This window comes from Buteo buteo, chromosome Z, assembly GCF_964188355.1.
Source record: "Buteo buteo chromosome Z, bButBut1.hap1.1, whole genome shotgun sequence".
Taxonomy (NCBI): Eukaryota; Metazoa; Chordata; class Aves; order Accipitriformes; family Accipitridae; genus Buteo; species Buteo buteo.
Genome location: NC_134204.1, coordinates 64,291,772 through 64,316,158, shown reverse-complemented (window position 1 = coordinate 64,316,158; position 24,387 = coordinate 64,291,772). Strand labels below are relative to the sequence as shown.

Below are 24,387 nucleotides of genomic sequence, written 5' to 3'. Positions count from 1 at the left end.
TTCATGCTATGTAACCCCTGTCCCAACAGTCCCCCACATTCTCTGTAAAGGCCAAGACACATCAGATGGATATGGCAAAGAAAAGGAAAGGAAGGGGGCTGGAACACATGGCATAGGAGGAGGCTCAGGGATCTGGGGTTGTTGTGCTTGTGCTCAAAAGTGAAGGGTAAATGGGGACATTGGATTGCTACCTTCAGCTGTCTGTTTGGAGGTTAAAGAGAACTAGACCCTCCTCAGAGGTACAGAGGACCAGGGCAAAGGACAAGATGAAAGAGTCACATGTGACATCAAGGGAAATTTCAGTTTCAAACACGAGGAAAAAAAAATCTTCTCTGTGATTGCAGTTAAGCATAGCAATGGGCTGTCCAAGCAGGTTGCAGAATTTCCATCCATGAAGATTTTCAGACCCCAGTGCTCCAAACCCCGAGCACCATGGTCTAGCTTTGGCATTAGCTCTGCTTTGAGCGCAAGACTGGACTACGTAACCTCCAGAAATATCTTTTAACTGTATTTTATGATTCCATTAAACAAGATTAAATCTTCAGTCACCAAAAAAGGTTGAAATTATGGGACAAACCTTTTAACCCGGGTAACTAGGTATTAGTCTCCCTCTTCTCCTCACCTCTGCCTTTAATAAGGTACTTGAAAGAAGGAAACGTATTTCAGGAGTTAAACTTGTTTTAATTCTTTGCAAGATGCCTTCCCCCAAAACAATGACAGCTGGAACACACAATGTGCTTTTTACATTTAAATTTTTCTTTCTTCTTCTAGGTGACGATAAGACACACACAAAAAATCTTTAGAAGTCTGATTTTTATTTTCTGGCATGCTTATGGGTGACACAGGTTTGAAGAACGCACAGAAAGGCTGTGTTACTAGTTGTAATGCTGAGTCAAATGCAGAGGAGTTGCTGGGAAGGGTCAGCCCAGCGATGGAAGTTTCCAGGACTACATCATAGCCAATAAATTATATTTAGTTGGCAAGAACATTGTGCACACCACAAATTTTAGGGCAATTACTGCTAGCAGCCACTGCCCTCGGTCTTGTCACACACCTTTTGGGTAGCCGTGCAATGTTGTCACCATAACCCTTCTTCTACATCACATAATTCCTACCATCCATTTCTGACATTTGCTCATCACATCTGAAATTAGTGATAACGCGTACTGCTGCCTTTTTTTTTTTTTTTTTTTCTAAAGCCTTCTGAGCAATTTTAGGGAACTGGAGCTGGCTATGTGTGGGCCCCCCGCCTCCTTAGCTTCGTTTACACGGGGGATTCACTACCTGCTCACTCCGACAAGGAGCACCTTCCTTGCAGGGCTGTCCCCGGTCGCCCCTCTGTCCCGGCGCCTCGGCAGGGACGCGGCCGCAGCCGGCCTGCCCCGCCTGTTGGAGGGCGGCAGGAGGCCGCAGGCAGACGCCGTTTCACCCCTTCCCCTGCGCTGCAGCACGGCCCGTGCCCGGGGCTGCCCACGAACAAGGAGGGGGGAGCCTTGCTCAGGCCAGGCGGCGCCCCCCCGACCTCCATTTCGCGGCGCGGGCGCAAGTCCGAGGGCCGGCGGAAGATGGCTCCCTGCTGCCGCCTCCCCGCTACCGCCTCCCCGCGGCGGAGCGGCGCCCGTCCACCCCCGCCACGCCGCTTCCCGCCGGCCCAGGGCGGCGGCGGCGGCGGCGGAGCCGGGCGCGGTGCCTCCCCCCGCCGCGGCTGTGGGTCGGTGGGCGGGCGCGGGGCGGCGCCACAGGCAGAGCCTGCCGCTCGGCCGCCGTGCGCCCGGGGCTGCGGAGGTTGAGGAGCCGGCGCCCGCGGCGGCCTCGCCATGAGCGCGGCGATGAGGCAGAGGTTTGACCGGTTCCTGCACGAGAAGAACTGCATGACCGCCGTGCTCGAGCGGATCGAGAGCAAGACCGGCGTCAACCGCACGTACATAGCCACCGGTGAGCGCGAGCTGCCGCCCCCCCGTCCCCGCCCGCGTCCCCTCAGGCGCTCCGGGGGGGCCGGGGGGCGCCTCGCACGGCGGGGCTGGAACGGCCCATGGCGGCCGCCGCGGCTCTGGGCGGGGCGGCCGCGCCCTTCCCGCTGCTCCTCGTCCTCCCCGGGCGGCGGGCGGCGATACGTCCCCCCTGCAGCGCCGCGGGGTGAGGGGCCGCCCGCGCTAACGGCTCTCTGCTCTCTCCCCGCGCAGCCATCGTCGGGGCGGTGGCCGTGTACCTGGTGGTGGGCTACGGCGCGTCCCTGCTCTGCAACATCATCGGCTTCGGCTACCCCGCCTACGTCTCGTGAGTGTCGCGACTTCCCCCCCTCTCACCACGATGATTGCACGTGTTAACCGCGGAGGCGGCAACACGGCTGCAAAATCGCAGCCCTGTGCCGGTGCGCGGTCTGTCACGGTGGCATGGCAGGACCACGCTCCAAAATGTCGTTTTTCCCGCCCACCCCTTTCCCTTAGCATGTATAGGCGCAGCGTGCTAAGTGGAGAATGAGGTTTCTTCCACCTGGCAAGTGCTACGTAGCAAATTAGAGATGGGAGATGCTGGGTAATTTACACACTCGAAAACCAGTTCCTGTAGAGAGTTACATTTCGGCTGCGGGTTCCCAGCTTCGTCATCTTCAGTGAGAAGCTGGACTGATGTGTCTTACCTGCTGCTGCTAACAGGAGGGAGAATCACTGTTGTAACAGTATTTGCTAAAACCCACACTGATATTTTTAGCTGAGGACGCTCCCAGATATGCAGGAAGGCACTGGTGCAGTGCCAGCATATATTTGATACGAAGCACTAGCTAATGTAACGGGCCAGAGACAGAGATGCATTAAGGACAGCTCTTTACTCCAAAACCACCTAGCTGATGAGAAGAGGGGAAGGAAGACACTGGAGCTCCTCTTAGATTAAAAATACTAAGTTTTTCAAATGAAAGCCTCCTTAGATGTTTTGGTTTTGACAATATCGGGTGTCTTTCACGGACATTATATTGCTACTAGACCAAAATTGAGTTCCTGTTAGTTAAGGCCACAGTGGAGTATGTTCCAAGTGACTTGGAACATTTAGAAATGTACTAAATATTCTGTGTAGCCTAATACATCCATAAAATGGAAGTCCTTCCCAGCTATACTGCTATATTGTTGAAACACAGTGCTTGCCTTCTATGTAACTGTTTAAATACAGTCAGCAACTTACAAAAATACGTTCTCTGTAATTAGCTCCTGGGCAATACAAAACAGGATTCTTTTGCTTTTTTCAAAGATGTGGGAGATTGACTTAGTTTTAGACTCTTTTGAAACGTCTTATGGTTGTGATGCTTAAAACTAAGCAACACTTTTCTAACTGCTGTTTTTGATAAGCACTGATTTAGGAGATTATAGGCCAAGAACTCTGGAGAACCTTAGGGTTTTTTTTTTTTTTCTATAAGGCAATGTTTAGTGAAAAGATCAGTTAAAAGATATTTTTTCATTAAAATCTGAAAGTGAAAATATCAGCCAACAAAGCTTCAAAACCTTAAAATAGTTGCGTAGGAATTATGGTTATGTAATATTTTGTGTCTGACAAGTCACTATTAAACTTACATAATTAGTTTCTAAAATCATATTTAAATTTTAAAATCTGTTTTAAAACTGGTTTGGGATTATATTTTAAATCTGCTGTTATGCAACTATGGTGAATAAATTGATAATAAAAGCTTTTAGAACTGCGGAGGCAAGAGTAGCAAATCAAATATGAATAATGGGTTTTTCTCATCCAACTTTTTTCATTCCAAATCTAGAAAATTACTTTTTTTTTAAATCTTTGTGTAGAGTGTCTACCGTTTTTCATGTTTTAAGGTGGTTTTAAATTTATCTTAATGTGAAAAGTTACCTCCAGGATGTTAGTACCATGGAGTGTTCTGGTTTTGTTTGGTTTTGGATTTGGGGTTTTTTTTCAGCAATGGGTGCATATATCATTGTCCTTGGCTACAAATTTTTCTTAAAAAAACATGATGAATAACATGGACATGAATACAATACCAGTTTTGTTTTTTCCAATTCATGCTCAGTTAATGCTTTCCCTTTAGCTCTCTTTCTAATGCTGAAACATTTTCAGGAGAAAATTATAGTCTTGGGTGAAAATCTAATTTAAAATGTATGTGATGTGCTGTGTGCCCAGTGTCTTTCAGTGGCAGCCTGCAGACAGCTTCCAGCTTGTAAAGCAGCCTGCTGATGGCACAGGTGGGCTTGATCCCTTCCCCTTTCCTGCCTTCCTAAGTACAGAGCTGGTACGTAGCATTTTCCCACGTGTTGCTCTGCCTTCAAGCCTGCAGAGCCAGCAGTGTGGGTGCAGAGTAGACATGGGTGGACATGCACTAGTGCACGTGTTTTCGCGGTCCCATTCAGTTTCCCCTTTTTTGGGAGTGCAGTGTGTGAACTCAGGATGGGCCACATTGCCTTTGCTAGCCCATACAGTGTTATGGGATCAGTCTGACAGCAATACACTGGGACATCTGTGCTATGTCCCGAGATAGCTTTCAGTCAAACATGGGCTGCCTGACAGTGAAAAAGAGCAAGAATGCTCTTTGGTGATTACCCTTCTTCCACCATAAGGGTTTCTTCTTTTCTTGGTGCCAGCATGCCACTCTCCATATCTGCCGTAGGATCTCTATCCTAATGCAGGGCTAAGCTGCAAGAAGATAAAGCTGAATTACTGGAGTGATTCTTGCTTTCATTTTTGCTGCTCTGGATCCTTGTGCTGCAGTCAGGGTGCTGCTAAGTGCTGTCCCCCATGCTCATAAAGCACAAAGACCCAAAGCATAAAGAACACTAGTCAGGGTGGTTTGTTTATTCCTCTCTTCTATTTGGTCTGTTCCCCTTGAAAAGACAGCTGAAGAGCCTGCTATATGAACTAACAGTAGTGAGATTTGCTTCCTAGCATTGGGCAGAAAACAGTTTTCGGCTGTTTTCATCAGCTGCAAACACCCTGAAATGGCTTTTGCTGTAAAAGCGGTGGCTTCTGGAAGAGGTCAGGAGCTGTTCAACAATGGATCTAAGCCTGAAAGGTCTCAGAAAGGTACTGAAAGAGAAAAAGCAGATTACTTTTCCCCAGTTAACTTACTTTCTTCTGTTGCAAAGCAGATCAGTGTATCACTTCTGCATTGCCAGTGACCGAATTGTTTAAAGTGAAAAACAGTGAAGTACTGGGTCAGGCTTCTGCTCAGCAGAAAAGACAGTCATGAAGGAGTGGGACAGATAAATGTCTGTGGTCTGCAATGGAGATCGCCTCCTGTCCTTACAGTTGTTTAAAATGGCAAATGCACCACCGGGTGAGTGACCTATTAGGCATAGTCCAAATCTGTTTTAGTAGGATTTTAGTTACAGGTTACCTTGGTAACAGTAGTTACAGTTCATCTCTGCTTGCCTGAAAGAAAATACATTGGAAAAAAACCAAACCCAGACAAGGATGCTCAGCTCAGATTTCGCTCTGCTCACACATGAAACCAGGACAGTTTTACGGATGTGCAGGTATCTGCCTGTCAGGCCTTGTATAATTCTGTAGCTTATTTTCTTTTATTTACATCGTTATCTGTATTCATTGTCAGTGTGTGCTGTGCAGCAGGTGCGAATTTCAGTGAAGTGCTTGAGGCTGTAGCCGCTGGGTTAGACCTAGCAGATGGGGTGTGCCTGGCCATCAGCATGAAGCGGTACAGCTGCTGCCTGCTTTCACATCACTGCGGTGCTGGCCTCGGCCAAGGCTGAAAGCCAACATGAGGGGAGGGGGCAGCTCCCTAGTTAATGCCTGTTACAGTTTCAGGTAGGCACAGCTGTTTTCCTTCGTCTCCCCCCTTGTTCATGTTCACCTTCAGTTTTTCTTTGTGTAAGTCTTTAGTGGTTTTATGTATGGACGAGTTTCTTCTGTAGCAATACAAAATCTTCCTGAAAATCCAAGTCTTCTATGCCCTGTCACTGGCAAGGACTTACCCGAGGCTCTTAACGTAGACAAAATTAAGCAGTAGTTTTCTAAGTAAACGTTATCTAGCTGTTTGCCAGTAAGTCAGTCAATCTGAATTAAAGTTTGTCATAAAACCCTAGTCTTATTCCCTAAAATTCTGTTAAGTGCTATGTGATGAAATAGAATAATTAATTTTAAGTTGAAATCTAATATTAGTTTGCAGGCTTTTGTGTTTGCAGTAAACCAGCATTGAAAAGTTTACCACAAATGTAAGAAGCAACTTTTTTTACTTCTAGCAAGCTTTAACTGCACAAGGCAATATTCAGACTAGTAGATGGAAGAAGTGAGTGTTGGCAGCATATAAATAACATTGCCAGTATTTTCACTGCTGCTGTGAACTTTCCAGAGCTAGCCTGTTTAAATGTAGCTCCACCCATAGCCAGTGGTGGTTAACTGCCTCAAAAAAATTAGAGCGCAAGCAGGAAGGGAGCCTTTGATGACTAAGAAATCGTGCAAAGGATTGGAAATTTCAGAGGTGCTATCATGTTTGGTTTAAAAATTGCACAGGTGGAAATAGCTTTGGGCAGTAAAATGTCTGAACTTAACTAGTGGTGTCTTCAAGGGAGAAAAGCAATACAGTACAATCATGCCCCTCTCTGCTTTGGCTGATGTTATGCTGTTACTTCAGTTTAGCTGTTTTTACTATGTAAGTGCCGCTCATGGCATTTTACAAACAGGAAACAATCTAGATTGATTGTAGAGAAGTATAAACATGCAATTCAAGTCTTAATTTGAATATTGTCATGGGTCTTGAGCCTGTCTCCTAGCTCCTTTGCCTCTTCTGTACCTCTAAAACAGGAACCCTGCTTTGGTCACAGTTCTTTAGAGAATGTAAAACTGTTCCTGTATTTGTTGAGAGCTAGGGCAGCAAATTTGCTTTCTCTTAACAAGTTTTGAGGAGAATGCTTACTTTTTTCCTTCATGGAAGGTGCTGCTTGATATGCTAATGTTCACAAGTAATGCTCTGCTGCTGCTTTATTTATAAAAGTGATTTGAGAGACCTGGTGTATCTAGGCAGATTCACAATGCTCAGTACAAATATAAGCAGAAAGCTTCCAAATTTGTCTGCACTTAATGCTGTTTCCTCTCCCAGCTGGTACTCTTTACATGGGCCTTCAAACACTAAAAAGTGTATTTTGACTTTATTATATATGTTCTGCCAAAGCAGTTCCTCCAAACATACTTGCCTTTTGTTTTTTAGGTTTTAGAGTGCCATGTTTAAAACAAAAGCTGTCTTTTCCGTTGGTTGGATAAATTATGTGCTTTACTTTCTAGAGATGGCAAGTGGTTAGATGCAAGAAAGAGTCTAGTACTATGATAACTGTAGGAAAATTTGAACTTACCGTCCATGTCTTAAATTTAGGTTAGAAAGAAAAAGGTCTTTGTTATGCAGATGGGTCCACAATCAGAATTAAGCTCATGGGAAGATTTCCAGTTTATAATTGATGTAGATACTATTTTTAGGGACTGCGAATATGTTTGAGACATAAATGAAGGCATTTTACCAGACCTTCTTGGTCAAGATGCACTGCAGTACTACATCTGGCATGCAGTCCTCCCTCTTACTGTGCTGACTGCAAGTGACTTGGTTGATGTAGGCCTACAGATGTTGAAGGAATAGACTTACCTCAGTGGGGTTTGCTGGAATATATTTTTAAACTACCCTTCCTCCTGGTGAGTCACAATGCTTCTAACATTTAATGTGTAACATGGCCAATACTAAATGCTGAAAAAGTGAGCTGGAGTCAAAAAGATTAAAAAAATTTGATTATTGTTAGTTGCTTTTATTGTTTTCCTGTTTGTTTTGTTGTCGTGATGTACTGTAGTTACATTTTAAAAGTCTTTCTTCACAGCTGTGAGACTGACACAGGAGAGCTGGCAAGATCTTGCTGTCCCAAAAAGAAGGATGCCTACTTGTCAACTATGTATCCAATGAGCAAGATAACACAATTTTTAGATGAGGATAATGAGGCTGTCTTTGGCTGTTAGGAATAGAAATGCAAACTTTCATGTGAGGGTCTGTGCACTTAAATGTTTTTTAAAAATAAAACAAAATTTTGTTGCTACACAGCTTAGCAACTAGTGTTGTACTCATAAAGGCGATTCTTCAGGTCTCTGCAAACCAGCCTCAACCTAGAAGTTAGTCCTCAGCCTAAAACTTGAATCCCTTTCCCCTCCTTGATGAGTCACTTTTAAAATTAGATTCAGTAATTAAAACTGTAGGATTTTTGTTTCTAGTTTAAAAACTCCTTACACAGTCATTACCTTGAAACAGCAACATTTTACCAACTAATACAAGTCTGAAAATGTTGCACCATGATGTCATGCTTTACTGTACATTTGTATAAATTAAGGCTGTACTAGAATTCTTCTGCCAATATTGCAGTAAACAGAACTGAAAAACCATAGTAGATCTCTAACAAAATTACACTTGAAATATAGCCTCCACAGTGCAGCATAGGTTGACAGGAAAATGTAACTTTTATTCTTTCTGTATTGTTTTAAGTGCGTAGCAGGGGCCCAGTTCTCCATTTGGTCACAACAGTACTTTTTGATCTCTGTGCCTGCACCCTAAACAGTAACAGCTGTGGAGAAGCAACCAAAGCATGTGGAACGTTTTTTTTTTCTCTCAAACAAAATCAGCCGTCAAAAGTAGAGGAGCATTGTGTTGTGGATCCTTAGCAAGTGGCTTCCTCTGGTGGGATCTGGCATCTCTGCACTACACAGGTAAAAAAAGTACAGTCAACAGTGAAGCTGGTAAAGCTTAGCCTGAGACTGCATACACAGGTGAGCCATGCTGAAGGCCACAGTGACTCTCCTTGTCTGTGTTAAGGGTAGAAGTGGAGGAAATCCCCCTTCTAGAGAGAGTGTGTGGACAGCTTCCCCGGGAGTGCAGAGCTGAAGCCTGCCAGAGCTCCTGCTGCACAGCACTACCTGCATCACCTGGCCTGTGTGGCAGAACAAGCAGTAACCAAATGGTTTGGCAGGCTGCACTGAGGCACTGACACATGTTAATCCCAGTAAAAAAAGCCTGCATGTGTGTGGGTGGGTGTTTTGGGGAAGCTGGTTTTAACCTGAGTCAGAACTGGGGAGCTGACTCATCATGTGGCCCTACAAATAGTTATTCTGGAAGAGAGCTGGCCAAGAATGAGCAGAGGGCAATGAAATGAGAGGATTGCTGCTTTTTTTCAGGAATCTAGCTTTGTGTGGAGTTAACATGTAGTCTGTAGGACTCGCTTCACTGGTGGGCAAAATGGCACTTGCTCCTTTTGTTGCCTCAGTCTGCATTTCCTTTGAAGGAATGAAGGTAGAACCCTTTATACTACCGTCATGTTGTTTGTTGTTGTCTTCTAATGGTATCTGTCCCTGCATGGACAGTGAGCTTCCCTTGCTATCCTTCATGAATTTGTCTGCTGCCATCTTCTGGATACAAAAAATTTTGAGAGAGGAGATGGTAGTCTTACACTGTAGCAGTTGTGTAAGTGCATTTGGCAGGAAGATGTTTTCAGTATCTGCAAATGCACTATTCTGCCATTGAACTCAGTAAGGAGAAAGAAAGGTGGAAGACAGAAGGCTTTTAACCAATGGATGAAAATGGAGAAGACAAAATGATAAAGCAAATACAAATACGTAGGTGCTTGTTTCACTGAAATGATGTGAGATGTCGTGGAGGCAGCCTGCCAAGATGAGTCTGAAATGAGGATGACAGGGAGGCACCAAACTGAGGAAGTCTGTGGTGCAGTGGAGTGCTGATCCCACAGGTATGTCTGGGTAGCTAGCTAGAAGTAAGTTTTGACTCACCACAACCAGCTGTAAAGAGTTGAAGCAAACCTGTAAAAGTATAAGCTCTAGAAGTATAGGTCATTTCAGTTTTGGTTTTTTTTAAGTTAAACAGGAAAAAAAAGTTACGCTTGGCTAAGAGGGTCACAAATATGCCCACCTATTCATTTAGTATAGCACTAATTAGAAAACTGAAGAAAGGATGCACAAAATGGTCCCGTCTTCCCTAACTACAACATAAGCACTGGACTTAACAGAGGCTTATCTTTTGTCTTAAACTTGTAACTTTATACAAGAGTCATCAGGTACACCTTGTAAGTTGCAGGGATCTGAGTGATCATTTCACGTGAGACTACAGGAATAAAATCTGGCATTTCTTTCTCTGTTTCTGGTTCCCACATCTGGACTCAAAAAAACCCACCCCAAACTCATAACTTCTGTACCTATAATATGCTTATTCTTTGAGTACAGCATGTGTGAATTAACTTTTAACAATGATTTCTTATGCCACTGCTAATTCAGGAGTGTGTAAGTAGCAAAGGGTGGAGATAACTTTTGCCCTCTTGTTTAACAAGGATGTGTTAGACTGGATTTCCACTGGCAGTCTCAGCTGAGGGACATATTTCCCATTCAGAAGCAGAATATTTATAAAATACTTGCCTTGCCTTGACTTCAGTTAAAACTTTCATTCTCTGACAGCTCTGCTATATTCTGCTTTTTCCTTCCTTGCCTCCCAGTAAATGGGATTGGGACTGGAGTCACTGCTAACAGATGCAGTTTCTGCCCTTCCTTCGGCTGACGTGGCTGTCACCTTAGTGGGTGTGGTAGGGTTCTGCCACCTGAGCTTGTCCCATGGTGCCTACCTAGTCCAGACCATTATAGAAGGAGGGGGAATGTGTTGTTTCCTACAGTGTGCAAGAAAATACCACACGTGGAGGTAATGCTGCATGTCAGCTGGTTAAATCAGATGGGTTTTTGACTACTTGTACTGCTGCTTGTGACTGTCTGACATGAAAGTGTCTTTTTCATGTATTCCCTTCAAGATACCACCTTAAGGAACTACAGCAGCAGATGGTGAACGTTCAAAGGGAGCACACCCATGGCACGGCATTTAGAAGCTCTCAAAGGCCATTCATTTTTACAGGAGAGAAGATAATAGAGCATGCTTCACTAACACAGTGATACTCCATCTGCCCTTTGCCACAAAATTGGGGATTCTAGGCTTTTTTTATGAAAACTGATTGTCACGATTACTAAGATGACTTTAATAATGTTAAAAAAATTTAAACAATTCTTCCTTAAATCCATGGATGGCTTCAGACAGTGAAAACAGCAAGACTGTTAGCAGTTTCACTGCAAAGTGTTCTCACAAATACCAAGCTAGCATGCTTACTGTGGTGAAATAAGTCTTTCCCTGTATGCTTCTAATGGAGAAGTTGTCAGCAGAACCAGAGAAACTCACACAATGAACCTCTACGGGAAGTTTTCCTTAACACTGAGAAACTTTGCAATTAGTTCTTTTCTCTCCTCTGTTTATCCACCACTCTAACTTCCCTACTAGTCACCTGTATTTTTTCTTTCCCTCCAGAAGTACAGTTTCACACCTTAAAAATAGATCAGTGGCCCTCTCCCTTACCTCCTGTGTTGTTTGGGAATTTTTTTTGAAGGGCCTTCTCACCCACCTGTGTTAGAATACCTGAGAAGTAGGGGCATAGAAAAAATGTGGTTTATCATGGGAGGTTGGCACTGCCTTTGAGCAGACTGCCTCCTAACACTGTTTCCTAACACTGTGTTGTTAAGAGCAGCAGTAGGCAGACCTGCTGCTGTCCACCTGTGGAAAACCGGTTCTTCCAGTTGTGCTGATGCAGTACTTCCATAACAGTGCCTTATTGTGCATGATGGGGTATGGCAAGGGCTGTTGCTGTTCCCATTGCAGGACCCTGCTGGCCAGCCACAAACTCTAATGGAAACCACATAAATTAAGCATCAGATCTTTGTATTGCATTTCAAAGTAATTCAGTCCAGTAGCTATGCCAATTCTCTCTGTGTGTGGTGGGTTTGCTAGTGCTTTTGCTAAAACATATGGCATATCACATGATGGATTTTTTTCTTCCCTTTTTTTTTTTTTCCTTAATTTACAGAACTAGGAAGTGACAGAGTCCAAAGGGTTTCTCAATTCGCAAACCAGGAAATGTACTTGCAGCTAGCCATCTATCTGTTTTCTATTTTGTAAACCTCCCTAACTCTCAATACTTTTTTATGGATTAAAAGAAAACTTTGCACCTTTGATATATCCCACAGATGCTGCTTCAGCAACAATATAACTGATATTAAAGGAATAAGCTATAAAAGAATTAAAAATTCATTAGACTGAGTCTGTGGATTTTAATCCTACGGCATGAGTGAAGAGGACAAATGCTTTATAATATTCAAGCTTCATATTACCAGGCTCACAGTTGCTGGCATTTCCTTTTAAAACTTCTTACAGTGCTAATCTGGAATTTAGCAAGTCCAGAGTCTCCACTTTACTACTTTTACTGAAGGAAGCAGATGTGAGTCTTTCTTTCAACTTACTGCTTTTAGAACTGTGTAAATTTAAACTGCATTGTCCTGCCAGTTGGAGAACAAAGACCCGGTTAGTCATTATGCAGGAAGCCCAAGACTTTACTAGAGGTTGCTCTGCTCTGTTCTTAATACCTTAGTCTACAACAGGATTTGCAAATCCTGTAGGAATGGATCTACGGAGCAGAAAAATTGGTGATGCAGATGCGTAGTCCTCACTGTATGGGGCGGGAAGTACTGGATCTCCTCTGCTTCTGTAGAACAACTGCTTGTTAGTAGTTAGAGCAAATGTTAACGGTTTACCTTTTCAAAGAGGAATCTAGTGCATGTACACTATGAGTAAAGATATTTGAGATTCACTCTAAATCCTGAACTAGATTTAAAATATTTACCTAGATGCTGTTTACACTGGGAAGTGCTGGTCTGTTATCCCAGTAAGAAGGGCATTCAGATTCTTTAAAGCTTCATTTGAAATGCTATTTATTAGAGCTAACACTATAAAGAAACAGAGAATGGTATAGACAATCTTACATCCCTGTAGATGCTGGGAACCCCAAGTTGTGCAGCACTGAAAGGGCCTGCGAGCCACACGCAGCACACTAGGCAGACCTCATTTGTAGACAAGGTTACCCCATTTTGATAATTTAAGCTATTGTAGGATTTTTCTTTCAAGACAACTCTGTTCATTCCTACTGTCAAAGAGGGATGATGTTCACTGTTAGATGCAGGCAAGGCCAAGACAGGTGGTGTAATAACTAGTACCCGGTGGGAGCTGCCTGTGCGATCCTCTGTTTCAGTAAGCATGCTGAGTTTATCCCCTGACAAGGGAATTTGTGCAGCACAGCACAGCCCTGAAAGCCAGGCTGTATGTGTAGCACAGGCCTGGGCTCACTCACGTTAACTGTTACGTGGATCACTAATGCTTCGATGTACAATAGTCTTCTGGTCAGGATTACCACAATGCATCCAGAACTGGAACTGGCCAGAGATTGTCCCCTTTCTTCCCTGTCCCATGATCTGTCTCATGAACAAGGTCAGGATGCTCACAATTATTTTTGTTCCTTTTTTGTAATCACGGAGCTAGAAATAGCTTGACTACCTTTTCTTTCTGAAGTCTGACATGCAGGGAAAAGCTTTGCTCTTCAATGATCTTGGACACATTGTCCGTATGATAGATACTATCACAGTAATAGTATGATTTACTATCATTAATAGTATGATTTACAGAGTAATTAAATTATGATGATTCACATGTAACAACAAATCTGAGTCATAAAAACTTCACCTTTATAAAGGAGACTGATGCTACTGATCTGCTCACTTGTTTTGTTTCCCTTGCAGAATCAAGGCCATTGAAAGTCCCAACAAAGATGATGACACACAGTGGCTGACTTACTGGGTTGTGTATGGTGTTTTCAGCATAGTGGAATTCTTCTCTGATATCTTTCTGTCCTGGTTCCCTTTCTACTACATGCTAAAGGTATGTTAGATCATGTGACCCCTCTCCTAAAATGAGACCTTTGATATAACTGATTTAATGTCTTCAAGAATGGATAGATGACAACAGATTCCCTCAGAATCATTCCTCGGTCACACCTTATTTTTAGATGCTGGTTACATGTAATTTACCACTATGAAAGTGATCTGTTCATGGCTGATGGTTTGGGGAGGCAAGAGGGGAAGTTGGGATGGGTGGCAGGGAAAGCTGTACTGTGGAAAGACAGTTCTTTGTCTTGGTGTTCAGGTAAATTTGGGCAATATGACAGCACATGGTAAACTCTACGGAGTGGCTGTAATTTTGCTTTAAGTGCATTAGTGAAAGTTGAGAGTAAAATTACAAAGACAGCAAAAGGAAGTATTAACATCCATGCTATTGGGAGCAAAGAAGAAACTTGCAGTGTAAGAATAGTTTGAATCATACAGACTTCATTTTTAATTAAGCCCACTTTCTGAAAGGAAATGGCAGGTATCGGAGGAGCTTGTTGCTAATGTGCATTTGTTAGCGTGGTTTGACTACCAACAATGATTTGCTTAAAATGTTCCAAGCTTTGTTTGTCAGCTAAGGTGTAAGTGTATTGTCAATCAACTTTAATATGTTAAATTATTCCAGGAGATAGCCAATTACCATGTATGCTGTTGGGTAGAAGACATTCTAGCTTGTTGGAGAGTCAGTTGTTTAGTTTAAAGAACTGTTACCTATTTTCTGTTTCAATGGCCTGTTCTATTCCTTCTCTTTTGCTTTGCTAGCCTGGTTTAGCCCCACCAAAGTTCTTGAAAGGATTTGCTTGCTAGCTATTGTGGTGTAGTCATTTAAAACTTTGACAGTAAGGTCTAATGTTGCCAGATGCTTTTCAGGAAATGCCATATTTTAAAGACAAAAATTGACTTTGATAGCTTGGTTACACTTCTGCATTGTTACTTTTGAATCTTTAACAGGCATCAACTGTACAACCATTTGGACATTTATTTCCCTAGCTCCCTAAGAAAAAGCACATACTTAACCTACTGCTTCAAACTAAAAATATTCTGGCCTGTCGCACAAAGTTCTTTCTCTCTTGCCCCTCTTTATTTTTTTCCCCTAATCAAAAATGAAGATATGTTTTCCATTTCAAGCTTAATGGTTTTGCAAAGTTTTTAAGAAGAATCTGCTAATTTTTGAAGTTTAGCATGGGTAACATATATGTGAAAGTTTCACTGTTTTAATATATTAAGTCCAAGCCAAATAGTGATCAAAGTGCAAGTTGATCTGATCTGAATAAGATCCAGAAGGATTGCTTATGGCACTGGAAGAATCTGTTCTTAACCAGTTACGCAGTTACTTCACAACCCCAACTTCATCTTACAGTTTAGCAGGATTATGACTTTACCCATTGTCTGCAGTAATGTATACTCACAGTTCTGAATTCATACAGTGTGTTTTCAGAGCTTCTTTTCTAACTTCTTGGTGGTAAAAGATGCAGCAGTGATTTCTTCATGCCAGCACAGCACTCTTTCTGAAGAGCATGCAGTTGAAATTCAGGTTGACCTAGCAAATAAAGACCAACCACAGTTGGCTCTGATAATACTGTATCAGAAGTGCCACATTTACATGTAGTGGTGACATCAACAGAAAGGTACTTTTCTCAATTCAGCAAAAGCAAACACAAGGAAGCAATTATGGTCAATGCACAGCTTTCTACGATAGCTGCCGAAGGCACACAGAAGTCAAGTATTTACTGTCAGTAGTGGGTAGTAGGAGAGGTTTACTTTTGTGGTACAAAGGCAGACAGAAAGTGTTGGCTGAGAATCAGAAAGTATTGCTGACTGGGTGGAAGGATGGAAGTTACTCCATGTGGGGAAAAGGAGGAAGCAGGCAGCTTCCAACTTTCAGTCCCTCCATAAATAAAACCTCTCGTAGTGTAGTTTGTGATGTCTCCATGTCTCTTTTATGATGTTACAAAATAGAAGCCCAGATATGTCATTCATGCGATTTCAAGCTTGCTTTTGTTCTCCAAATATGTTAAATTTGCATATTCACATTTATTTGATACAGCTTGTAGCTTCCACTCCAAACTGAGTTTTAGCTGCTCAATATTTCTATATACTTTGATGTGCAGGTTTGAGACATTGATCATAGCTGTTCCCATATTCCCCTAAGTCCAGAGCCTAGGCTCTGTCAGCTCAAAGCTTTCAGCACACTGGGAGTTTATATAGGTGGGAGAAAGGCATGTTCAAAAACTTCTTTGAATATGTTATGATATTTGCATATACTTTTGTTCTCCAGTTGAAAACTGTTTTGAGATTTCTTGGGTTTTGTGGTTTGTTTTTTTTAATTTATCTGCTTTTTTGATCTGAAGCACAGGACATGCATGCAACTCATGATTTCATGTGTATGTGATCTGTTTCTCAATACTTCTGTTAATTATTTAAAGATTGCTTTGGCATTCAGGTATTAAAATACTGTAGCCAGTGAAAGTAGCAGAGGTTATCATCCTAGGAGTATTCTTGGTAGTGGGAGGGAGAGGAGACTCCTGACTCTATTAACAGTTCTGTCTTGAAATAATAGAATACTATTTCTGAACAGAATTCCTAGCAGGCACGTCACACTGGGTGCATTATGCAAACTGCTGCTACGAGGCACTCAGCCAAATGAAGCAGGAGGAGTTGTCATTGTGAGTGTAGCAACATGCCAAATGGGGCAGTGTGACTCTGCTTCAAGACAGAGATCCCCTCCTCTCACCCATGCACCCCATGCAATTAATTATTGATTTTGACTAAAGAGTACTTCACTTCCATTAAAATCAACACCTTGCTTTAATGAATGCAGTTGTCTATTAGGAGTGTGTTCATATTTGTGGTCATATGAGGCGTGTCTTGGGTTTTGATAGTATTCTGTCTGTAGAAGCTTGGAACTGGCCATGGGCACGCTTGCTGTGTTTCTCAGCTGCAGTCATTTCCTCTGCTGTAGTGGCAAACCCAGCCGTATTCGGTCTCGTGCTGCCAGGGCAAGAACAGCTGCTAGCACCAGGTCCAAGTGGGTTAGACCCAGCTCAGGTGTCTGCCTAAGGAAGTCACTTGATTGCATGAATCCCATTCCCTCCTCTGGCTGGTCTGGAGGGTCACAAAGAATATAGTGGGTTGTTTGGGGTTTTTTTCCCCAGTTAACAATTTTATCACTCTGAGCTTTCTGGACCTTTCTACAAACTACTTTATTTTTAATAGTCTGTGTTAGTTCAGTTTCATGAGAGACAAGGGAAAAATAAACTAAGTTAGCAGTCTGACATTCTTAAGCTTTGGAAAGCCAGATTTGCAACTTTGGTATGTGTCCTCTAGAAAATGTATATAAACATCTGTTTCAGTACACTTGAAAAGTAATAGGTATTTGAGAACATATGTATAACTGTAAAAGATTTGATTTTTTTGCTAGACTAGACTGGGACAAAGCTGTAAAATCAAAATTACTAATTTTGTTCTTAGGCAAGAAAAGGGAAATTTCAATTTCTTTCAGTTTCAGAGGAAGTTGGACTTAACAAGTGAGGGATTTCCTGAAACGCAGGAGAAATAAGTAACACCTTTATATATTGGGACAGGTAAAATAACTATCAGTAATTGGCCAGGTATTCTTTAACAGGAAATAAAATCAATATACTTCTCAGCTTTTAATGAAAGGTAACAACATAAGATAGTACAATTTATTCTTTCTGTTACATTAAGTTCCAAATAATAGAAGCTGTTGAAAATTGATATTCCATCACTTTTTGCCTTTATTTTCTCTGACCGTGCTTAATGATACTTCATCAGTTGCCACTTACTGGTGCCAGATTTTATTGCATGTTGAATTATTTCTTTTAATTCTTTGAAATGTTCCTGGTAGGCATTCTCACTGGTGGACACTTTACTTAGAAAAACCTTTCTTTGTCTTCTGGGCAAACAGTCTTTTAAATCATTCTGTTCTGACACCATGATCAAATAGTTCAAAGGAGAAAGCTTAAAGCTTACCTAAAAGTATGGTAAATTGGTTTGGCAAAATGTTCTGTAGAAGGCAGTTGTTATTCCCAGGAATCAGTGATCCTTTTCAAAGAGACAGCCTGTAAAGACACCTCTCCAGCTCCAAATATATCATAACTCATTTTGTCTAGGGCAAGGGAAATGACAAGTGGCCTTAAAGAAACAAGGAGTAGCAATCTCCTCCAAAACCAGTAGGTGTTTTCTTCAACTGATGTGTGTCAGGGGGATCAATTTTACTGTGGTGTGCACTGCAGTGAAGACAAAGCAAAAATTTTACAGGTATGAAGAGCAGAACATACAGAACATTCAATATCCCTTATCTGAGAAAGAATAGAGGGGGGAGATATTCAGAAATACTTGGAAGGCTTGCCTGAAGAAGACTATGTGGTTTTCATAATTGAAAAGGGGTTTTGTTATCTTTTTTTTTTTTCTGTTAAACTCTGAGCCTTTCTTTTAAAATAACGTCTCTTGACGTCAATCACCTTGTAACGGTCAAATTGTTATTTAGGAGTTTCTCATGTAATACCAAAACAAATATCTGGATGTAGTTCTGCCTTTGCAGTTTTACAGTGGGAAATCAAAAGTATGAGGGGAAGGACAGGAGACAGAAATGTCTCGCTAGGCACAGTGGAATTCTGGAAGGATACTCTGATGGAACTAGTTTCTAGGAAATGCTTTTCCGCTATGCGCTGTGCTGGAAACCTCGTAAATAAATATGACTGCTTATATTTTTTAAATTACTTAAAGAAGCTAGCACATGCATTGAAACATCTCTTTGGCTGCTGTAGACACTGTGAAAACTGGAAAACTTCTGAAATCTAAGCTATTTAAATAAGAGCTACTGTATTTAAATACAGGCTTTTAAGTTGCGTATGGTTTTATAGTAATTTAAATTCTTAGTTTGATTTTTGCTGCCTAACTTAGCTAATTGTGTAGAGGAGTTATTTTTTCAGGAGGAAGAGTTGAGTGTTTGTTGTTTTCTCCCTCTCCTCCCCGAAATGTGTGGAAATCCTCAAACATTTAATCATGTCTAACATCAAAACAAAGCACATTTTGGCTAAGGCTGAGGTGGTTTTGGTTTGTGTTTTAAGAAAAGGTGGTCTGTCAGAAGCTGTTCTGTCTTTATTTTCTGGAGAGGCTTTTGACATGGAATAATATTGTACTATATGTGTCCACATTTGCTGAGAAAATTTGCTGAATTTTGTTGCAGTTTTATCCTCTAAAATCTTTTTATATATACTTTCAGAGCTCAAGCAAATTTAGTTAGGCACTTCCTGTCCCTTAGATGTTTTGATCTTGTTTTGCATAGCTATCTTTGTATTGTGTATGACAGTGGAACTGAAGCCAAACAAAGGTGCTTCAGTAGTAAAGACAGATACTTGTGATACATGTAATAGCTGTCTTTCCAATCCCCTTTGTAAGATGCAGAAATGTTACCTCACACACTGTGGTGCTTGTTTTTTTTTACCAGAGAGCAGATTGTGCTATAAAAGCTATACCTAAACTGTGCAATCCAAAAGCATTACCCTTATCTGTACACTATGTGTAGCTTGGATATACCTTTCCTCTTTGTCACTTCAGCTCTAGGATACACAATCCCATTCTTTCCCTCACTGCATTTGCAAAGCAGGGAAGCAGAGAGGACAGGGATATGTTTTGGCTGGATTTAAGTGATTTAGGGACCTAGACCTTCAGTCCAGCTTGTGCCACGTAGTTTAGAAGTAGCCGGAGGGACTAATGTTTTGTCTAATCAGGTTTTATACTTCTGCCTTTAAAAGAAAAAAAAAAAACAGTACATGGGCCCCTCATTACAGGAGAGACATTGAGTTGCTAGAACATGTCCAGAGAAGGGCAACCAAGTTGGTGAGGGGCCTGGAGCACAAGTCTTATGAGGAGCGGCTGAGGGAGCTGGGGCTGTTTAGTCTGGAGAAGAGGAGGCTGAGGGGAGACCTCATTGCTCTCTACAACTACCTGAAAGGGGGTTGTAGTGAGGTGGGTGCTGGTCTCTTCTGTCAGGTGGCTGGAGATAGGACGAGAGGAAATGGCCTCAAGTTGCAGCAGGGGAGATTTAGGTTGGATATTAGGAAAAATTTTTTTACTGAGAGGGTGGTCAAACATTGGAATAGGCTGCCCAGGGAAGTGGTTGAGTCACCATCCCTGGAGGTATTCAAAAAGCACATAGACAAGGCACTCCAGAACATGGTTTAGTGGGCATGGATGATGGTTGGACTCAATGATCTTGAAGGTCTTTTCCAACCTAAATAATTCTATGATTCTATGCAGTCTTGATACACCTGTTAGCAGATTAGCTTTCCTGCTAAAGCCCTTCTCCTTTATCCTGTCAGTGTCCATGAAATTATTCCAATATAAAGATTCTCTGTATATAACTATATTGATGTGCATACTTACTGGACTGTGACCATACAAAATGAAGGGGGAGATGTACTGTTTTAAATATGCTGAAGTCTAGCAGAGTTAGGAACGCATGCTACATCTTGTCTCCTGCTCATTTCTTCTACTTAGGCAGATGTTCTTGTTCCTTGTAGTGTGGCTTCCTGTTGTGGTGCATGGCTCCAAGTCCTTCTAATGGGGCAGAGTTTCTCTATCATCGAATTATCCGGCCTTTCTTCCTGAAGCATGAAGCTCAGCTCGACAGTGTTGTTAAAGACCTGAAAGACAAGGCTGCAGAGACTGCAGATACCATCACCAAAGAAGGTGAGGAAAAGACTGTTCCCATCAAGTAGGAGGAATTTTGCTGAGCAACTCCAATAATACAGTTAATATTCATCATTTGCGGGGAAAAAAATTGTAAGAAGACTATGTAAATTATAATGGAGAAGTTAAATTTGGATGAAGATGCCAGGAAAAGAGGATTGCAGTGGATCTCATTCTCTAGGAGTACAGTTATGTGAGAATGAGTATAAGCTATGAGTGGAAGAAATGGCTAATTAGTTTGTGTGTCTTCCCACCACACATATCACTATGATCATTCTCTGTAGAGGCAGGTCCACACATCCTCACAAGATACCTTCCATAAATACAGTTATTGTTTCAGTATATTCTTGTATCTCCTAAAATACCATCTCAAATACCTGGTAGTACAGAAGGGCTGCCAGTTGTGTAGTAAAGCAAATCCTTTATAAACAGCAACATGCGAAATGTTTTCCCATCTAAAAGTGTTTGTATTTTTCCTTCTCTGGAGAACAAAGGATTCTGAGCCCACTCTTAAAGAAATTACTTTAGGTTTTTCTTTTGTTAGAATGAATGTTACAACAGCCTGTAGATTGCTTGATTTTTGCTTTTATTTCCTTCCATTCTATCATGGACCCTCATACTCTAGAATGTCTGATGATAATTTTATGAATAAGAGAAAGAAACGTATTAAGTAGCTGAAATGAAGGTTTATTTAAATTTTATTTGAAAGGAAATTTATTTGTAAGATATTTCAAAGCACCTTAAGTCTCCCTTCCCCCATACAACGTATGCAGTCTCATTTTCTCTTACCAGCTTAAGCAGTTTTCCTGTCACTATTTAACTGATCTGCCTTTCTCAACTATGCTTGGAGATTTTGCTGCATGACCCTTCCTGAATTGTTATTGTTAGACAGGTATCTTAGTAATGTTCTTCCATGCTGCACATGGGATTTTTCTGTTCTCATGCTATTGCTTATTCTTTTTCCTATTTTTACATATAAAGATTTCCACATACATGTATTTTTTAAGAAATCGTGCACATGAACGCATGTACACACACACATATTAGCGTTATTCCAACCCTATTTCATCAGCTTGGTGGTATATTTCTTGCTGTAAACCTGTATGTCCTAAACTGTGAGCAGCTCTATTTTATTGATATAATAGCTGTAAGTCAGTCTGTGCTGTTTATTGTGCTGCTTCTTGCTTATGGTTTATTTTTTAAAATCTTTATATGATCAGTTTTATGACTGTGTGTATGTGTATACAAAAGCTATGATCTTCTTTTGTGATGCTTCTTTCGTGACTAAAATGAAAATTATTTTTTTATGCAGCTCAAGACCACTGAATAAACCACTTAGAGGCCTACAGACTAAGATTAAACTTGCTTTTATTTTCCTGCAGCCAAGAAAGCAACAGTGAACTTACTGGGTGAAGAAAAGAAGAGCACTTAAACTGTTAACTGGATAAAGTTTCCCTACCACCTCTTTATGAAGCTTGATGTTACTGGGAACTGTGGTATAATTTTAATAATACTGCCTTGGAAACATTTTGATATATTAAAGGAATGTGTTTTAAGTTTGCTTACTACTTTGCTGTGTCTGATGATAGAAAATAAGCATTTTTATTTAAAAGCAATGCAGTGGGCAGCATCTGAAGCTTAATGAAAATATTTTATTCATCTTAATGCAGAAGAAATCTTTCAGTAATCTCTTTCTGCAGTAACTTAAATAAAAAGTATATATCCCACAGCCTCTGCACTTTAGTTGTCTCTTTATGTATGTAATTACTCTTAACATTTTGACTGTGGTTCATCTGGTGACATGAAGCTATTGTATAAGGAAAGTACTAGTCTGACGGATCTTCTTGAATATACAGGGAATTACTGTGAGAGATGGCGTAACAGATGTATTCCCCACCGATGAAGTTGTAAATGATGAAACTACATGTTCTGGGCACCTGATGAGAGAGATTATTCACTGTTGCATGTTTTGTTGTAATACACTATTTGGTACTGTGTGTATATTCTTAAATGGATAGATACTAAATATAGGAAAGAGTAACTTCATTCAAGTGATCAAGCTTATATTAGCCGGAAATGGATGCATTAAATTGCACAAGATATTAGCACAAGATGACTAAAGTACAGCTCCTTGCCTCTTCTTGCTAAATAAAGTTGTCATCTAAAATTGTTAATAGAGTGCCTTTTAAGATCACACTCAAAAGCACAAACCACCTTTCACTAAGGTGTGATACCATTACAAACACTTTTTCCTAAAGTCCTGTTGAAATATTAACTGTCTTGGGTGTCAGTCCCAGAACTACATCATTAAGGGAATGGACTACATCCTCAGTGAGCTTTTTCTGCTCATAAAAATGTGCAGTCTCTTCTGACAGTACTAAGAAGAACTTTGCATGAGCCCTGAAACTTCCTGAATAGAGATGTATAATATATTCCTGACCAGTCAGTAAGAATGCAAACAAAGTTGTTAAGAGAATAAAGGCTTTTTTGCAATCAGTGGAAAGTATTTTTTTTTAATCTGAATCTGTATTTACTCTTTCACACTCTTTTCAGTATTTTCAACAAATTAAGCATGAATTACTGAAAGCTCCCTGTTCTCATCGCCATGCTGACATTTCTTTAAAGCCTACAGTAATGCTATAATAGTTCTTAACTCACAGAAGGTAAGCTTAAGCTTTTTTATACAATAAAAAGTGATTTCTGATCCGCTATCTTAAGATTCAAAAGATTTAATCTTAAAATAGACTTTTGAAGACTTCTGGCTTTCTGCAACAAGTTGGTGTATAAACATTCACTGTAAATTTTGCAAGAACTGCAAAAGAATGAAGCACACAGTGCAACTCAGCAGGTCAGTTTTAAATGAGAGATACGTATTGTAAGAAGAGATGTAAAAGTGTCTTAAGAGAAAGCATTTTAAGCTAGAAAACACAGCCCTTATGGCTTTCAACTTGGATAGGGAAGTATGAGACCCACTGTGCATCATTTTCTGTAGGACAGCATGCAGTTTGTCATTTGAAGGAAAAAAATGTAAAATAGCACAGCTATTCATTCCATGACAACCTTCTGTTATGAGTGGATGTGCTGAAGAGAATAAAGTTTACAGCAAAGCTGTAGATGTAAGCAAGTTAAAAGTTTGACGTGACTCACCCTTTAAGTTTATATCTTTTATATATTATATCTGGTTTATATCTTCCTCTGTCTTAAACCCACTGAACTTTTTTGTAACAGCCATACTAAATCCTAGTGCTGTGTTTTAAACACTACAAACTGTATATAGCAGTCATGTGGCCAGTGTAATTTAGTTTCACCTCTTGAAATAATAAGTAAGAATAAAGATAGTTAATAATCTATTTGATTTGGGTACAAAGTACTACATAACTTACTTCTCTAAAAGCTGCTGATAAATCTTAGGCTTTCCAAGCCTAACGAGGGCTGTAGTAGACAACTTATTTTTCATTTCTCATACTACTCAACAGTTCTTCCACTGTTACAATGGGGATAAAACATTTCTAGGTTAAGTGTGAAAACAGTCGTTTGCTCACATCTCTTTTAGAACTGAACAGTTAGGGGTTTAGTCAACTTCCTGTCTTTACAACTTGATATTTCTTGACCAGCAGCTAAATTCATTGCTCCTTTGTCAGATTTCTACTTGAAGTAGAACTACCATTTGTTGTTAAAAGAACTTGATCTTCTTGTTTGCCTTGATGCAAGTAGAAATGACTGAACTTCTGCAGCAAGTTACCCTTTCCTGCAAGTAACTCCACTGGGCTGGCCCCACAGATCAGTGCTCTTCTCAAAGTCTTCTTCACAACATGTATGTGCAAATGTTGGTACACACATCTACTCCATGTCTGTGCTGAAGTTGTAATG

The 24,387-nt window shown here is 41.0% G+C and overlaps 1 protein-coding gene across 1 annotated transcript; it reads left to right on the top strand.

The window, feature by feature from the left end:
- The first annotated feature begins 1,646 nt into the window (after window positions 1-1,646).
- On the top strand, window positions 1,647-24,180 carry REEP5 (receptor accessory protein 5). The gene is made up of 5 exons (XM_075019766.1): window positions 1,647-1,935; window positions 2,184-2,277; window positions 13,657-13,795; window positions 20,349-20,517; window positions 21,900-24,180. The coding sequence occupies exons 1-5, from the start codon at window positions 1,818-1,820 to the stop codon at window positions 21,947-21,949; spliced, it is 570 nt and encodes a 189-aa protein (XP_074875867.1). The 5' UTR covers window positions 1,647-1,817; the 3' UTR covers window positions 21,950-24,180.
- The last annotated feature ends 207 nt before the right edge of the window (window positions 24,181-24,387 follow it).